At 42.6% G+C, this 18982-nt stretch overlaps 1 protein-coding gene across 3 annotated transcripts in view; it reads right to left on the bottom strand.

Annotated features, from left to right (window-relative positions):
- The window catches only part of NKAIN4 (sodium/potassium transporting ATPase interacting 4), a 130597-nt gene extending 126159 nt beyond the window's left edge, over nucleotides 1-4438 (bottom strand). For 2 of the 3 annotated variants that reach the window (XM_089513638.1, XM_089513640.1), the window contains exon 1: nucleotides 4243-4438. In XM_089513638.1, coding sequence (XP_089369764.1) covers nucleotides 4243-4296 — 54 coding nt within the window. In that variant the 5' untranslated portion in view covers nucleotides 4297-4438. Of the gene's footprint in view, nucleotides 1-2411; nucleotides 2455-4242 lie in introns of those variants that run through there. The other variant, XM_089513639.1, reaches the window with a different exon arrangement.
- Nucleotides 4439-18982: the final 14544 nt, after the last annotated feature.

The raw sequence follows: 18982 nt of genomic DNA, 5'->3' as shown, positions 1-18982 counted from the left end.
GAGCCCTTCTATACTACTCCATATAAATGATGACCTTTGGCAGCTATTCACATCATGACTGTTCCAGTGTGGAACTTCTAACAGCTTCCCTTTGCAGAAAGGAAAAAAAGACAAGGCAAGGAGGGCTGGCCATTGAGTTCCAGATTCAAATCGGACTTGAATAGCTGAAGGCCCTCCTGTTCCCAAACAAACAGAGCAACAGGGATTTTCTATTCTTTCCCCACCTAACCTTCCCTTGAACTTTTCTTTTTTTAAAATCAAACTGGAACTCAAGACAAACCAAAGGGAAAAATAAGCTGCAAGTGACAACGAATTGCTCAAAACAAGGAAGGAACACAGAGAGAGCACGCAACCCATGCACCAAGGACCAGAGATGGAGTTATGGGGAGGGGAGCAAAATGAAGGCATTGTTTCCCTCCCACCCACATAATAATTCAGCACCCCCAAATGAAATTTCTGTTCAGTCTCCTAATTTCTAGCATTGCAGTATCTGAAAACTTTAGTCAAGCCTTTTAGAAACAGGGTTTAGGCTTCCAAAGTTTCCCAAGGCTAAGGGACCAAGGGGATGGGAACACAGCATACAGAAAAGTTGCATGTGTGAATGATTTTGGAAAGAAGTCTCTTTGCAATGCTAGAAATCTGGAGATTGAAAGACAATTTAATTTGGAGGGGCAGAATTCTTATTTGGGGGGGGCAATGTCTTCTGTTTGACCCCCTCTCCATAGCTACAGCCCTGCCAAAGACTAAGCATCTAGGAAGGAATTTGGCAAGCTATAAGTCTTTTGTTTGAGAGCTCTTGAATGCTTACTCCACCTTTCCTTTAGGGCTGAAGCTTAACTTGGCTGCATTGAATTGTCTTTGTTTTGTGTACAAAGGAGCCAAGCACTCTCTTGGGCTGCATCTGCACTGCATAAACAATCCGGGTTGAACCCACTTTAACTGACATGGCTCAAGGCTATGCAATTCTGGGAATGGTAGTTTGTTGGGGCACCAGAGCTCACTCCAGAATTGCATAGCCTTGAGCCATGGCAGTTAAAGTTGGGCCAAACAGGATTGTTTACATAGTGTGAATATAGCCTTCAAGCCACATACTCCAATATCAGTTACAACTTGCTGAAGTTTGCATGTGGCCATCCAAAATCTGGAACCATATAGGCTTGACAATGTTAACAATTGGTTGGATGGCTGAGAGTATTCAAACTGATACACTCTCTAAAAGTCATCATGGGTTCAATGGGGCCATTTGTTGGGTCAGGAACTACTTCTAGGACTTCTGTCATTCTTAGAAATTGTATCAGACTGGGATGTGTGTGTTTATGGTTGTTGTGTGCCTTCACGTGGTGACTTAAACTTATAGTGGCCTTAAGGGATTTTCTTGTCACAATGTGTTCATTGGAGCTTTGCCTTTGCCTTCCTCTGAAGATGAGAGAGCATGACTTTCCCAAGATCACCCAGTGGGCTTCCATGATTGAGTGGGGATTCAAACCCTGGTCTCCTAGTATCCCAGTCCAACACTCAAACCAATGCACTGAACTGGCAACACACCATACACACTCTGTGTGTGTAACATTTCTGTGTGCAAGAGTGTATGCGTGCAAAAATTAACCAAATAACAACTAATGCATTTTGGTGTTAGCCAGAGTTTTTTCTCTCTTAAATTTCCAATTAATATTGTACAATTTTTCCATAGGCAGACAAAGGAAAAATGCAAAGAAAGAAGTTACAGAGCTGACCTTCAGTGGCATATAAATTCAGTGGCATATACTTGATTTACCAGGAATTAGCTAGCCTTCAGGATATACTGACCACTGTCTGCACAATCAGGTCTGTTAAAAAGGCTGCTATTAAAAGCACTGGCTTTTCTTTTTAAAGTTTTTTAAATTTCTTTTTGCAGGTACAGTATATCCAAATCCTTTGGTTTAATTTCTCTGGATTGTGACCCTCTACTTCAGTCACACAAGTGACTTGAAAAGAAGCAGCCAGACAGTGGAAATCTGATTTTAATTTAGTGCTTTGCAAAGGGAATGCAAAGAAAGGCAATTTTAAAAACATGTTACAGGAGAACTGATCCACTTGAAGGGAGTGTGGCCATGCACACAAGAACACAAGGCAGGAACCAGGATTTGAATCTGAGAGACGGAGCTAGCACACTCCAGGAAATATTGTGGTTCTCATTCCAGTATTAGTCTAGGCTGGCAAAGAGAGTGGCAACAGTCAAAGTGCGCAGGAGTGGGAAGTCATTTCAATTTAATTAGAACACTACAGCTCTATGGCCAAACTGGCAACATGTGAGAGACTGTACAGGTTGCAAAAAGCATATGAAGTGAATGACAGGCGAAGAGAAGGGAGTCCAAGAATATTATTAATATTAATCATTTTAATATTAATATTCATTTTATTCTTTTCCATACCTTTAAATGTTGGAGGATAAAGGCTAACATCCTGCGAAGGTGAGCCTCTAGAAACTGGGTTGGAGACAACACTGAGTGAATTGACTCAGAATAGATATAGTGTTCCTGTGAAGGTGTCAGCCAATCCAGAAATTTTACAGTCCTTAGGATGCCACTTGGAGATAGATGGGGGGGGGGGGGCGCTAAATCCAACATTTTAAGTCCAATCGGAGCCCTACCTAGAAGCAACCCATTGAAATGAATGGAGTTGGCTTGTTGTTGTTGTTGTTGTTGTTGTGTGCCTTCAAATCCTTTTAAGGAGGGTTTTTTCCTGGCACACTTTGTTCAAAGGAGGTTTGTGCTTGCCTTCCTCTGAGGCTGAGAGGCTTACCCAAGATCACTCAGTGGGTTTACATGACACCATGGGGCTTGTGAGCTAACACTAAGGGATGCTCCACTGACTTCAGTGGGTCTCCTTCAGATGGGAGGCAACAGCCTCAGTCTCAATCTAATCTGAGTCTTCATTAGAAGGAACCTATTGAAACAAATGGTGCTGGGCCAATGCACCCCATAGACCTCAATGGATCTCCTTCATATGGGTGTGAATAACTTCAGTCTCACACTAATCTGTGCCCTCATTAAAAGGAACCCATTGAAACAAAGTGTTGAGCCAATATGCCCATTGACCTCAATGGTGTCTCCTTCGGAAGGGAGGGAACAACCCCACTCAAAATATAATCTGAGCCTTAAAAAGAACCCATTGAATGGAAAGGCACTGAACCAGTGCATCCCATTAACCTCAGTGGGTCTCCTTCAGATGGGAGGGAATTCCAATCTGAGCGTTAATCTGAAGGAAGCCATTGAAAGGAAGGGTGTTGGGCCAATGTGCCCCACTGAGCTCAATGGGTCTCCTTCAGATGGGTGGGAATAACCCCAGTATCAATTCCAAAATGAGCCTTAATGTGAAAGAAACCATTGAAAGGAATGTGCTGGACCAATGTGCCCCATTGAACTCAATGGCCTCCTTCAGATGGGCGGGAACAACTGCATTCTCAATCCAATCTGAGCCTTAAAAAGAACCCATTGAAACTGAAGGGTGCTGAGCCCATGTGCCCCATTGACCTCAATGAGCCTCCTTCAGATGGGAGAGAACAACCCCAGTCCAATCCAAGCTTTAAAAAGAACCCACTGAAATGAAAAGTGCTGAGCCAATGAGCCCCATTGATCTCAATGGGTCTCCTCAATGGGAGGGGGACAACCCCAGTCAATTCCAATCTGAAACCAAAGGGCGCTGAGCCTACATGTATCATTGACCTCAACGGGTCTCCTTCCTATGGGAGGGAACAGCAGCCTCAGTCCAGCCTAAGCCTTAAAAGGAACCCTTTGAAAGGAACTGGTGCTGAGCCCAGGTACCCCAATGACCTCGATGGGTCTCCTCCAGCTGGAAAGGACGGAGCTGTTGCTCCCTTCATGGAAACCAAGGCAAGAAGCTCGGTCTTGCTCAACCAGAGCCCAAATCTCCTATTGACTTCAATGGGTCTAGCCAGGCTGGAATCATAGTTAATGACATTACTTCCCCATATAGGGAAGCAATACTCGCCCACAGAGAATCATTGGAGAATACTTGCCCATAGGAAGACATAGGAGAGTATTTGCTCATAGGGAAACATTGGGCAAGTATTCAATGTTCCTCTATGGGCCAACGATTCCCTATGGCTAAGTATTCTAGGTTTCCCTGTGGGCAAGTATTCCCCCGTGACTCCCTATGGACAAGTTTTCCGTCCCCAGGAAAAGAAGCGCCTGAGCCCCAGAAGCAGCAGCAGCAGCAGCAGAAGGGCTGGGGCAGACTCACCAGCTGCAAAGTGCAGAGGAAGATCAGCGTGCATCGCCCGGTGCAGCATCCCATCCTTGCGGAGCCTGGCGGCGGGGGACCCCCGGAGGACCCCAGCCCTTTCACCAAGCGCCCGCGCAGGGCACCATCCTGGGCAAGAATCCCACTTTAGGAACCCTTGCCTGGCAGAGCAGAGAGGCTCTCCTCTGCCTCCGCCTCCTCCTCCGGCGCTTTGTGCAAAGAGACCCCGGTCGGAAAGCTCTACCTCGGATGGGGGGGGGGTGAGGAGGGGACCCGTTTTTAAAAGGGCGATGCCACTCCCGGTGGTCCCCTCCCCTCCTTCACTTGGAGGATGCTCTGCGCCCAAAAGGACTCCAGAAGATCCTCAAATGCAAGGAGATACAAAAAGTTAGACTCGCACAAGCCACTGCATTCCCTCTTGCCATGCATGGATCGGAGAGCTGGAGAGTTAAGGAGGAGGATAGGGAAAGAATTAATTCATTTGAGGTGTGGGGCTAGAGAAGAGTGCTGAGGATCCCATGGACAGCCAAAAGGACCAACAAATGGATCCCGGAGCAGATCCAGACAGAAATCTCCCCAGCGTCACACTGTGTGTGTGTGTGTGTGTGTGTGTGTGTGTACAGTGTGTGTGTATGCCCAACTCTCTTCCTTGCCAGCATTCTCTAAAGATGCCAGCCACAGATGCGGGTGAAACCTCAGGAAGAAGCTCTTCTAGAACATGGCCACATAGCATAGCTGTGTTGGCCATTTAACAAATACAAACAAAAATCCATCAGTGATACCTTTATTGCCTAGTTTGTAACATCTTGCCTGAAGAAGATGCCCATGGAACTTCAAAAGCTTGCAACAAGTATATTGTGTATTTTGGTTTTCCAGTAAAGGTATCACTGATAAATTTTGTTTGTATTATGATTATGATTATTTCTTGAATGTCCTACATTTTACTTTAATAGCCTATGTTTTGAGGTGTCCTGTCTTCCTTTGCATTTATAACATCTGGTCACCGTTCTTCAAGTGATGTCAAATAGCATTATTTCATAGAATCCTAGAACTGGAGAGACTCCCAAGGGCCATCCAGTCCAACCCCTTCTGCCCTGCAAGAAAACACAACCAAAACATTCTCAACAAATGGCCATCCAGCCTTGGTTTAAAAACCTCCACCACTCTCTGAGGGAGTCCACTCTTGAACAGCTCTAACTGTCAGGACGTTATTCCGAATGTTTCGGTGGAATCTCTTTTCTTGTAGTTTGAGTCTGTTGCTCCAGCTCCTAGTCTCTGGAACAGCAGGAAACAAACTTGCTCCATCCTCAATATGATATCCCTTCAAATATTTAAACCAGGCTATCATATCACTGGACCTACTAAAACAAATGACAGTACTTGCCCATAGAGAAACCACACTTGCCCATAGAGAATCATTGGAAAATACTTGCCCATAGCAAGTATTCTCCAATGATTTCCTATGGGCAAGTATGGTTTTTCTATGAGCATGTTTTCTCCAATGATGCCCTATGGGCAAATAGCCCCCAATGATTCCCTATGAGAAGTATTTTCCAATTATTCCCTATGGGCAAATATTCCCCAATGATCCCCTAAAGGAAGTGTTCTCCAATGATTTCCTATGAGCAAGTGTGGTTTCTCTATGTGCAAGTACTGTCATTTGTTTTGCTATGTCCCTCATATCACCTCTTAATCTTCTCTTCTCCAGGCTAAACTTACCCAGCTCCCCAAGTCTCTCCTCATAAGGCATGGTTTCCAGACCCTTCACCATTTCTACAGTGTAGATGCACCCTGAGTGTCATCTCATACATATCTGTTTTCAAAAAGAAACTGGATGGCCATCTGCTGGGGGGTGCTTCAATTGTGTATTCCTGCATGGCAGAATAGGGTTGGATTTGGTGGTGCTTGAGGTCTCTTCCAACTCTATGGTTCTATGATTCTATCAACTGTACCAATTTGCTGGGGGATGGTCTCGATTAATCCTGTGGTATCCCAGCTGCTTTGAAGTGCCCCAGATTTTTTCTTCCTCCTACTTTCGCACTTTGTCCTTGGCTTCCCCCAGTAACTGCAGACTAAGTTCCAAGTGCAAAAGTCCCTTATGTTCAGTCATTTCAGTGGGAAGACAGGAGAGGAAGGAGTGGAAGCCTGCCCTTCCCAAAAGACTCCAGCAAACGCAAACTACTGCATCCTCTCCTAGCTTGTGTGCCCTTTCTCATTAATAGGATTTGCCATCTTGACTCTGATGTGTCCCCAAGTTTTCATCTTTGAAATGTTGGAGGATAGGTTATCTACACTAGTGCTGCTCAAAGTAGCAGTCCATGGATCAGTGCCAGTCCTTAAGCTGTTGAATAGCAGTCTCTGGGGAATTTCCAGGAAAGAAAGAAACAATTGTAGGAGGTATTGTTATTATTGTAATGTTATTAAAGTAATGGTGGGGAAAAGATAATCAAGTTGTTTGAGAATAGTGAAAGGCAGGGGGAGAGGAGGGGACACTGACACCACCTGACTGGTAATAATGCAACAATAACGTGAAACACACTCCCTTGAAGTGTGGTATAGTCTCCTTCTTTGGAGGCTTTTAACAGAGGCTGGATGGCCATCTGTGCAGGGTGCTTTGATTGTGCCTTCCTGCATGGCAGAAGAGGGTTGGACTGGGTGGCCCTTGGAGTCTTTTCCAACTCTAGAATTCTATGATTCTATGACTGCCCAGGCAGCAATGTTTTGCACCTGGACATTTGTGCTACTGACAGCTCATTGATGAGTTTTCCCCATCAATGAAAAGGGATGCCCTAACCACACGTGGAGAACAAAGCAGCTACAAATGATAAGTATCGCCAAAGCAACCTATGTCCCTGGTGCTATCACAGTTTAAAAGCTGCATGTAGTAATCTCCAAAAGTTCTGAAGCAGTGGAAAACAAGCTTACTTCATCTTCAATATGACATCCTTTCAAATATTTAAATGTGGCAACATGTCAGCTCTTTACCTTCTCTTCTCCAGGCTAAACAGGCCCAGCTCCCTAAACCACTCCTCATAGGGCTCAGTATTTTCCAGACCTTTCACCATTTTGGCTGCCCCAGGTTGGAGTGATCTTGGGAATTCCAGATTATAGTCTCTGCTGAGCCATGAAACTCAAGAAAGGCCAGTCACACTGTCTCAGCTTCAAACTACCATGCATGGATGTTGTGGGGATAAAATAGAGAGGAAGAAAGCAAACTATGCCATACTGAATTCACTGAAGGAATGGAGGAATATACATGTAATTCATTCATAAATAATTGTATTCTAGTGATGGCAATGCTGCTGGCTTGGTACCAGAAGAACCTGGACACTTCTTCTGCAGTTATGGAGTTTGTCTTCTCAACAAGAAGACAGAGAGCAACAGTTCTTGGAGGAGAGAGGGGATGTTTCAAATAGAGTTAAACCTTTAGGGGGACCTTCTGTTCTATTTAGTCTACACACAAGCCAAGAGAGACTGCAGCAGTTTACAGGTACTTGAGACTACTGGGAAGGAGCAAAGTCCTATCCCTTTTATCCTGTCCCCTTGCTGAGTTAATTGAGTGCAAACTATTTTGCACTTTGAATTGCAGTTTGCAGCAATTGAAATAAGATGAGGGAGAATGAGGGAGGAGGAGAGGGAAATTGATAAATGTTAAAAGCAGCTGAAATAGTGGAATGACAGAGATTAATCAGGGCTGCCCCTGACTAATTGGGACACCTGGAAGGTAGTCTTGCACTCCAAATCTTATGCACACTTTCCTGAAGGTAAAGTACCATGGTACCCAATGGGACAGGCCCACAAATAAATGTGTATATCCTGAGTTGACTCATATAGAGACATGAATGTTGATGGGTTGCTTTTGGAGCATTTTCTGTTATCAGAGTTCATAATAAGAGGGTAGCAGGAAGTGTGTTACCAAATCATAAAGCGCTTCTTTAAAGTCACCAGGTGACTACACTTCATGACTACAAATTTCTGATTAAAACAGGAGGGCGTGTGTGAATCTGAAAGATTTTAATCCCAGGCTTCAGGCTGCTAAATGAACATAAATCCACTGTACGTTAAACAGAGACTTGTATTGATTGCCTGATATCCTTCACTGAATGCAACTCAAGAGCAGCCAATTAATGCTGCCTGGACACAATGAGCTGCATGTTTTGTTGGAGATGAAAGGTTCCAACCTGCCTGAGAAAATCAAATCATTTTCAGCCAAATGTTGGACATATTTAAGCGGCTTTGGCTGCATTTAAATTCAGTGGAATGCTTTGAACTTTCTATTGCCAAGTCCATAACTATGGTCATGCTAGATGACTCCATGGAGGATATGGCCATCAAAGACTAGCAATGGCTGCATATTGTCAGAGGCAGCACATGTCTAAAGACTATCTGCCAGAAACTGAGCTGAACGCTCTACTCCACAATTGCCTCTTTGCTCTGCTAACATGTTTTCCTTCTGCATTGGGTGGCTACCATGGGATGCAAGATGGTATATAATATAAAGAGAGTGGGCAAACTGGGGCCCATGGGCCACATGCAGGCCTTAGGACCCCAAACTGCAACATCTGAAGACCCATGAAAGTTTTTTTTCCCACTCACCAACCAGCCCAGTCAATCACAAGCTAACCACAAAGGTAGCACTTTACTTCCTAGAGCTCTCCCCCTTGCAAACTCCTTAAAACAAAAAGCCCAGATGATAGTCAAGATAGTTAGATACGATGTCACACCTGGTGCACCAAAATGCAAGGATACAGCCGACAGGTGGTGGGAGGCTGTTGCCACACTGCAGAATTAATGCAGTTTCACACTGCTTTAACTATTATGGCTCCAACCTATGCGTTTGTACTTTGCTGTGGCACCAGAGCTCTCTAACAGAGAAGTTTAAATATCTCACAAAACTACAAATCTCAGCTCAGGAAAATGGGTTATTGAAATTGAATGAGTATGTAGAAATAGATAATCTGATTGTGTTAATTAAGGAGAAATCATTGACTATTTTTTTTAAAAAATTGGATTTGTTTATTGTATTTTTAAAAAGAAAATAGGGATCTATTTCAATCTGTGGGTTTGATGAATAGTAATTCAACACTAGTAGTAGGTGACTTATATAATCATTAAAAGGAAGTATAGGTTTAGATATAGCTAAATATGTAGGGGAAGGAACTCACTATAGCTCTATTTTCTTTTGGGTTCTTCCTTTTTTATTTTCTTTCTTGATAGAAATATTTTCTAAGTTTGTCCCCTCTATTTTATTTTGTTTCATTTTTGTTTGATTTGTATGTTTTATATATTTAGAAAATGTGTCAGTTAATAAAAATACTTATTAAAAAACTACAAATCCCAGGATTCCACAGCATTGAAGCATGGCAGTTAAAGTGGAGTCAAACAACTATAATTCTTCAGTGTAGATGCAGCCAAAGTCTCTGCCTCTTCCGCAGTTGTCCATTCCTACTGTACTAGATGGAACTTTGGTCTGATTCTTCATTATTCCGCTCATGCTATTATGTACAATATGTATGGAAAGTGTGGCCACTGAAATGGAAGACACTAGGCTCCACTGCTTGCTTTGTGTGAGTTGTGGGACATTTTTGGACCCCAATGAGAATTTCACTGTGTTTTGGAATACAAACAAAAGGGGAGCATCTTGGAATATAAAGCCTGTAGTGAAAAAATTGCCTGTGTCCAATGGAGTGCTCATGTGTGCATAGGGTTGCCATAACCCGATTGCAACCAGGTTTTTCCCGGTTTTGGCGGCACCTGCCCAGTCACGGCACGGGTGCCTCCAAAAACCAGGAAAAGCCCGGTTGCAGTGGGGTTGCTAGGCAACCCTGGGGCCTCGCTGCCCTCCTTCTCCTCCATCGCGCATGGCCACGTGGAGGAAAAGGAGGGCAGTGAGGCCTGGGGCGGAGGAGGCTGCAGGGAGGCGGCGCCTCTTGGGCGCAGCCGCACCAACCTCCCCACCTCCCTGCAGCCTCCTCGCCTCCTTCCTGGTCCCTGCGGGGGCCAGGAACGAGGCGAGGCCCCGATCCTGGCCTCCGATCGTGGCGAGGCCCGGGGCCCAGGCGGGGAGGGAAAGCCTCCTTAAGTGGAGGCTTTCCCTCGCCGCTTGGCCTCCGCTCCCCGCTGCGATCGTGAGGGAAAATGTAGGACATGATTTTCAAATGTAGGACACATTTTTGTGTGTCCTACATTTGAAAATTTTGTCCTACATTTTTCCCGGTTTGGAGGTCCGGCGCTATGGCAACCCTATGTGTGCAAGAATATAATGTGTCTCACCCAAACCAGAAGACAAAAGATGAAATAAAAATAAAAGGAAATCAGGTGAAATTATGTACTTCTTGCCTTGAGGAGATGTTCCCTGCACCCTTTCCTGGAAGTAAGGGAGCTTGAAATTGTAGTACATGCACTAGTAACCTCACAACATGATTTCTGTAATGTGCTCTACATGGGGCTACCCTTGTGCTTAGTTCGGAAGTTGCAGTTAGTACAGAATATGGCAGCCAGGTTGGTCACTGGAAAATCTAGGAGTGACCACATAACACCCATCTTAAAATCACTCTGCTGGCTGCCTATTAGCTTCTGGGCAAAGTACAAGGTGTTGGTTATTACCTTTAAACCCTACATGGCTTGGGTCCAACCTATTTGAGGGATCGCTGACTCCCATATAATCCGCCCCACACACTGAGGTCATCTGGGAGGAATCTGTTGCAGCCTTTAAAAACTAGACTAACTGCTACCTCCCAGAGGGCCTCCTCTGCAATTGCTCCCAGATTGTGGAATGAATTGCCAGACGAGATCTGTCAAATCACCGACCTGGATAGCTTCAAAAAAGTTATTAAGATGGATCTCTTCCGGCAGGCCTTTCTGGAATATTTTTATCCAGCATGAAAGAACCCCCTGCATATGCTGCATATTTTATATTATGCCACTACTCACCTGTTGTTATCGGTTTTAAAAGTTTATTTAATAGAATGATTTTAATAGTAATATGTTTAATTGTTCTTTAAGGGGGGGGGTTATGATATATTGTGTTGTGTATCAGATGTTTTTATACTATAAGCTGCTCTAATTGCCTTATGGTAGAAAAGCAGGATATAAATAAAAGTTTTATTTTAATTTATTCTTATTATTCTCTGATTGACATGGTTTTCAGTACCATGGATGAAATTTCTATTTCCACCAAACAGATCCAACCTTCTGATCACCAGAGCAGCCTTCATTAGCTTTGCTTTATCATGCTTTCCTGGAAAGACATTATGAACCATTTTTGGTCCCAATAAATTACATTGGCCTAAATAAATAGTAACACAATGGCAAAAATTAATAAATTGTTTGGGACATTTTTTTTGTCCCAAATGTTTTTGTTTATAGGGGAAAATGTACATGATAGGTAGTTGATATTTGCGAGAATTGTTTACCTCTGTACAGGGAACAGCAATGAACCATGTCCTTCAATGTTGGTTGATTTTCTTGTACATTTTGCAAGACAAAAATGCAGATAAAACCTCCCATTGTAATGCATGAGGGTCAAAATGCCAGGGCCTTGCATGGCTGATCCAGTGAAATTCAATGCTTAGGTTGCATAGCAGCTCCCAAAATTGAAGTATAAATGTTAGTTATGGTCATGACTGATGCAACAATCTCTCCTTCTATGAAATTTATGGTGTTGCAGAGAATCTCAGCACAGTATCTCTGCTGTAAATCTGTTTGCATTTCCTGAATAAATATCTCTTTCTGAGATATGCCATAAAAAAGAAAGAGAAGGGAGGTGATACCTTTTTATTTGTCTATTAAAACATCAAACTGAAATGAGCACACTAGCTGCAATTGTATACCCAGCAAGCCATGAAAAATGAAGCTATAGGAAGAGAAAGATAAGTGCAAAGAGATGAACATATATCAAACGAGAAGACCATAAAAGAGGGCGAGAAAGTGAAAATCAATGCCTTTGCCCATCGGAATAACAAAAAGCTCTGTTGATCAAGGAATACAATCCAAAGGATGAAGGTAAAGCAGATACAAAACATGCAACAGGAGAGTTATAATATCTCTTTATATTGCAGTTTTTATGAGAGATTTTGCCTCATGCTGATCTGGGAATATAGAAGCCAGCTTGAGAGTTTTAGGAGTTTAGTCATTCATGCATTTTTGTCAATTTTTCTAAAAGAGAAGCTTTTTAGCAAGACCTTCCAAGGCAGCTAAAAAATAACAATTGGCAACATGTTCTATATTCATGAGATCATATGTTGGAATAAGGATCTCATAACTTCTGAGATTCACATTTATGTTTGTTAATGACCAAATTTGTCCCTCAAAACCAACTCTTAAGCCAGGCAGCACCCCAACCAAAAGGCTTCCAAGGTGCTGCAGATAAGAGCTCTGGGAAATGAGGACTAGCACTCTTCCAGCCATGGGGCACATTGATACAAGTAGTGGTTCTGTGAGGTGCAATCCCTGGGAAAGTGCAAGAGTTGCTCAAGGGTGGGACATGAAAGACTTGGAGGCCTGATTGTCCAACCTCCTCCTCCTCTTCTCAAAGTTTTTTTGTGTAAAATTTACACATGCGTTGAGTTCAATATTGAATTTACTTAAATAACACAGTTCTAATTTGAATGATAATTTCCTTATATTTCCATATATGAAATTTTAGTGGTAATTGATACTGCAGTTTCTTGACTGCCTGTGATTTTATTAGATAAAGAAAAAATAAATAAAAGTCCTGTTAATTGATTGGTTGGTAATGAGGTACCAAGCACAGTGTAAAAGCCACCTCAAGCAGATAAGAACTGAGCAGTCCATAACTGCATCAAAAGATTTCGTGCAGTTTATGCTGTTCCTAGGCTGAGCATCATACTATAGAATGCTGGTTGACAAAAGAGAATCAGGCTTATATAGCTAAACTTGAGTATTGTCCTGTCTTAGAGGCTAAACAGACAAGCCAAAAGGGCCAGTGTTGGGGTGGAGTGAGGGTGTGGTGGTTGCATATTGCATGCCACATGCCCTGATTCCACCCTCAAGTTGCCATCATGCTGCCCACCTGACCGCATGGCGGATGGCATTATGGCGCTCCTTTGGCACGGCGTTCAGATGGTTCACGCCAAAAGAAGCACTTGAAAAGCCATGGCTGCAAAGGCATCCTTTTTCCACTCCCGAAAAGAGCAACAGTTTGCCACTCCTTTTGGGGCCAGAAAAACACTGGATTGGGGCTATGGGCATGTGTTTGCTGCATGCCACTCATTTGTAACTATCTGTTTTGCCCCTTACTTAGAAGAGGCCTCCTCAGGTAAAGAAGAAGAAAGCCAGGATGATGGGCCCCAGTTGGAGCTAGAGGAAACTGACAATCCTGCCATGGCAGAATTGGTCCAACCCAGACAGCAGCTGCAGATCAATAGGATAAGGCAAAGGCACTTCACCCTCTCAGGTGATGACTAAATTAAAACACCAGGCACAAAAGGTCAGGCAGTGCCCTGTTCCACTTCAAATACAGGACACTGAACTAATAAGGCCAACTGGGCTGATTAACTTCTGACTATAAATTAGTTCAGCCCAGGCCGTTCTGTTGCTGCATGACAACAGCTCCCAAACTGCTATACAACCCTAACTATGCTGGTTTTCTGACCTTTGGTATGTACTTTTGGACTAGTCTTTGTGGCAACTTCCTTCTCAGCTTTGGACTCTGCTCAGGACTGCATTCTCCCTTTGAACTTTGGAGTGTTTCTCATCTCATGCAACAGGAGAAAACAAAATAGTTAATGTAGCCCTACTACTCATGGGGTTGCCGTAAGTTCACAGCCACAGGTGAATTCAAAGCATGCACACACTGCTCACTACAAGTGCAATACAGAGTACAACCAACTGGTAATTCAACACAGATGAAAAGTTTCATAATACATTAACACAAAGTGATTGTTCAATGGCTCAGTAGAAATGAAGCCATTTCCCAAACATTATTTTGCATCCTCCACTAGAAGTGTTGGGTGACTGGGGAGAAAAGTGGAATCTGTCTCTTTAAAATGAGATTTAAATTCTAGGAGACTAGAATGACCAGCTTTTAATAAAATGGTATTAATTTACCCTCATATCATTTTGACATTGTGAGAATCAAGATTAGGGAATAGCACACACCCAAGCGTCATCTCATGGAAATGTGTGATTTTGTGAATCAACTGAATGAAGGAGGCTTATGAAAATGTTTTCTGTAATGAAATTCTTAAGATGTTTCCAATTGAATCTTCTCAAAAAGTGAAGCCATGCAGCACGTCAGGCAATGTCAAGGGAAATTAAGAAAACTCATGTGCTGTTAGGAGGCATCAGGTGGAAAAAGATATGTGCTTCCCTTCCCACCTTTGAATATCTCTTTCTGGATGGTTTTATTGCTCATGAAACATGTCACATTAATAGATATTAGGAATTCAACTTTAAGTACTCTGAGAAGTAGAAACAAGCTGGGATTCTCAAAAAGACAGCCTCCTTTGACAGCCTCAGATGCATTCTGTTTAAAATGGGAAGAAAACAGAGAGGTGATAATCTATCAAAGAGTTGGCATTCCTTTAAAGAAGACACCTGCAGAGTCAAACTTGTCTTTGCCAGCATGGCCAAAGTTTCACTGTGGAAGGATACAACTGGGCCAAGGCTCTGCATTTACAGAGAATAACCACTAGGTGTGTGTGCAGTTCTGTGCATCTCTTCCCAAGGCAGCTGCCAAGCTCTGAAGTGCAGCTGCTTTTGTTGCTGCAGGACTCAAAGTCATTTTTGATTTATGTGACCCTAAGGCAACCCTATCATAGGGTTTTCTTGGTGAGTTTCTTCAGAGGGGGTTTGCCATTGCCATCCTCTGTGGCTGAGGCAGTGTTACTTGGCCAAGGTCATCCAGTGGGTTTTTATGCTTGAGTGGGGAATCAAACCCTGCTCTCCAGAGTCATAGTCCAACACTCAAACTACACCACCATGCTGGCTGCTACTATAGATCTTACATTATGGAAGGGGAGGGAGGGAGGAGGCTGAGCAGTGGGGAGTCAAAAGGCATCTGCTGGCTTCCATGTTTGTGGGGTGGGGAATCCACTCCAGGCTTGGATCAAAATTTGAAGGAACCATCCAAGCACTGAACCTGTTTTGGAGATACAATTCAGCACTTTGGACAGCTCTTTCAAAGTACAGGCATACATCAATTAACAAAGCCTCTGAATGAGATTGTATCTGCACTACAGAAATAATGCAGTTTGGCACTGCTTTAACTGCCTATTTAGCCTTCTCTGCCAAACAGTGCTGATGGCTCACAAAACTACAAATCCCAGGATTCCGTAGGATGAAGCCATGGCAGTTAAAGTGGTGTCAAAATGCATTAATTCTCCAGTGCAGATGCAGCCTAATAAGCTCCTTCTAACAGTCTTTTTTTTCATTTTAATATTTATGAAAAAATTTCCAAAACATAAAACAAATACAGTGGACCCTTGTTATATGCTGGGGTTTGGTTCCAAGATCCCCCGTGGATAACAAAATCTGTGTATGCTCAAGTCCCATTAAATATAACATAACAAAATGATGTCCCTTATAAAAAATGGAAAATCAAGGTTTGATATTTGAAATTTATACTTTTTTGGAACATTTTCAAACCATGCTTGAATCTGTGTATAAAAAATCCGTGTATAAGAAGGGCCGACTGTACCTTATATCATATCCTCTCAAATATATATACAATATATTACATTAGATACCTCCTTCGTCTTCGTTACTGCAATAATAAATGCTCTGTTTATCAGAAATTTAATTGTCTTATTCAATTCCATTTGCATTATTGTATATCTCTTTTTTGCCAAATATTACTGTATTTTCTGGCGTATAAGACTACTTTTTAACCCGGGAAAATCTTTTCAAAAGTCGGGTGTCATCTTATAGGGCAGGTGCTGAAACTTCTGAGCTGGACTGGAGAATATGCGGTCGATGCATCTGGTGGGGGGAGCTCAAAAACGTCCGCGGCCACATCCCCACCATATGTGACAATCATATGAACGTAGCTACCGCTCTGATAGTCTTGGAGACAGGGAGTGCTGGGCAAGCAGGGAGTGCTGACCAATCCAAGCAGGCTTTGTATACAACAAGATTTCCTGCTAAGTACCTGCATGTCATTTGAATTAAAATTACCATATTGAAATCAAATCTGATGTTTTTTTAATTTGTATTTGGTGTGCTTTGGAAGAGGGGTAGTCTTATACGGTGAGTATATCCCAAACTCTATATTTTAACTGGAAAAGTTGGGAGACAGCACTAGAGGAGACTGTCTCTACTCCCTGATACCCTTCACTAGAGAGAGAGAGGAAGACCAGCAAGGTCTAACAAGCTTTTTCTTCCTTTCTCTCAAGCAAACTGTACTGGGGATGAGAGACAATCCCTGCTGCTCTTTTGTCTCCCTCCCCGTAGCAGAGAGAGCCCATGGGACTTGACTTGTGGAGAAGAGGGAGGTTTGGATAGATTGCAAGGGACTAGAGTGCAGTATTTCACACCAGCCTTTCCTGATGCCTTGCAGCCTAATCCTTTGACATTCATTGCCTTAGAATCATACAGTTATAGAGCTGGAAGATAGGCAATCTAGTCTAACTCCCAGCTTGCCATGCAGAAATAGATAATCAATGCACTCCTGACAGATAGCCATCCAGCCTCTGTTTAAAAACTTCCAAAGGGGAAGACTCTACGATACTCCTAGGCAGTGTATTTCACTGCTGAACAGCTCTTACTGTCAGGAGGTTTTTCCTAACGTTTATATGGAATCTCTTTTCCTGTAGCTTGAATTCATTGTTCCATGTTCTAGTCTCTGAAGCAGAGAAAACAACCTTGCTCTATCCTTAGTATTTTTTGAAATCCAGGAAGCATCCAGGGATAGTCATGTTGGCCATACAGCAAATCCAGTAACATCAAAAATAATTTTAAAAAACCAGTGATACCTTTATTGAACCAATCACAATGCATAATATATATGTTGCAAGCTTTTGAAGTGCCACTGGCTTCTTCATCATCTTGCCTGATGAAGAAGCCAATGGAGCTTTGAAAGCTTGCAACATGTATATTGTACATTTTGGCTGACCAGCTAAAGCTACCACTGTTTGGTGGATTTCTGATGTTACTGGACTCTATATGTTAGTTGTTGTGTGCCTTCAAGTCGTTTCTGACTTACGGCAACCCTATACAAAGCTATCATGAGGTTTTCTTGTCAAGGTTTGTTCAGAGGAGATTTGCCATTCCCTTCGCCTGAGGCTGAACATGGCTATCACGTCACCTTTTAACCTCTTCTTCTCCAGGCTAATCATACCCAGCTCCCCAAGCCTCTCCTCATAGGGCATGGTTTTCAAACGTTTCACCATTTTGGTCACCTTCCTCTGGATACACTTCAGCTTTTCAATGTCCCTCTTGAATTGTGGTACCCAGAGCTGGACATAAGATTCCATGTGAGGTCTGACCAAAGCAGAAAAGAGAGGCATTATTACTTCCCTCGATCTAGGCACTATACTTCTATTGATTTGGAACACTGACCATGTTGCATAGTGTAGCATATTTACTTATATTGGCAAAGGACTACACCTGCACTAAAGATGCATCATCAGCCTAACACTAAGCTGTGTGTATGCATGTTTTCCAAACAATTTGTAGAAATCACAATTCCTCTGGAAAAGTTGCACAGACACTTACCAATTGACTGGTGGCAATTTTGATCACGTCTGCTAATTTAGTTGTCCAGACTGTATGTGAACATTCTTGACTGGTAAATTAACTGAGGCAGAGTGGAAAACAGAGAGAGTGAGAGCATAAGTCAGTGCTTGGAAAATGAGAACAGCTGTCCAATAGTGCTCCCTTGAGGCAGCACACATGAAGTGTTCTGCCAAACTAACTCAATCAGCATTGCTAATTTTGGCCTTCCCCAATTGCAGTTAAACTAAAACCTGATGAGGCATCTAGTTCATACATTTGCTTTAGTTTATTCCTAAAATATTTCTAGATTGCTTTCATATTAAAAAATAAAGATAGATAAGTATCCCAAACAGTTTACAAATTTCTGTCCAAAAAAACATACTCTCCAACTGTCCTGATTTGTCACCCCACATTTTCACTCCATTAACTTAGCAAGGGAGAGAAGAAGAGAGAAGGAGTGAAAGTTTGACCTTCCCTGTAGATTCAGGCAAATGCAAACTGCTGCAGCATCTCCTAGATTTTGTTCTTCCTCATTAATAACTTTTGCCATATTGACCTTAGTGGATGTTGCTTGGTGACATGTGTCCTGGCTTTCATCTGTGAAGTGTTGGAGAGTATCAGGAAGCAATAAGGACACAATCAAATTATTCCATATAAGCATAAGTTGCAAAGGCAACCTAGGGAAAAATCATATAGAAAGCAAAGCAATAAAAACTGCCATTACTCGATAGGGATTGCTTAAAATCTTTGAAGGCATAAGACCTCTTGTTGCCTAATAACAGAAGTGATATACCAGCACAGTCTGCCTATGCGTGATATTTCACAGCAGGGATGCCACCACCAAAAAAGCCTTGTCTTAGGTCACAACCACACTAACCTTTAAAAAAAACTTAACAATAATAATATTAAGTAGGCTGTGTGTGTATATTGTTGAAGCAATGGAATTCAAAAGGCAAAAGCAAAAGGTACTATAAATGATCTTTATCTATATTAGCTTTTATATCTATAAGAGGTAACAAAACAATGTATATAACAAAAGTATTCAAAACCAATATATACAAAA

Source organism: Sceloporus occidentalis, unplaced genomic scaffold, assembly GCF_023333645.1.
Source record: "Sceloporus occidentalis isolate IW3139 unplaced genomic scaffold, rSceOcc1.0.p SCAF_3, whole genome shotgun sequence".
NCBI lineage: Eukaryota > Metazoa > Chordata > Lepidosauria > Squamata > Phrynosomatidae > Sceloporus > Sceloporus occidentalis.
The sequence above is the reverse complement of the archived record's forward strand: the minus strand, read 5'-3'. Positions and strand labels throughout refer to the sequence as shown.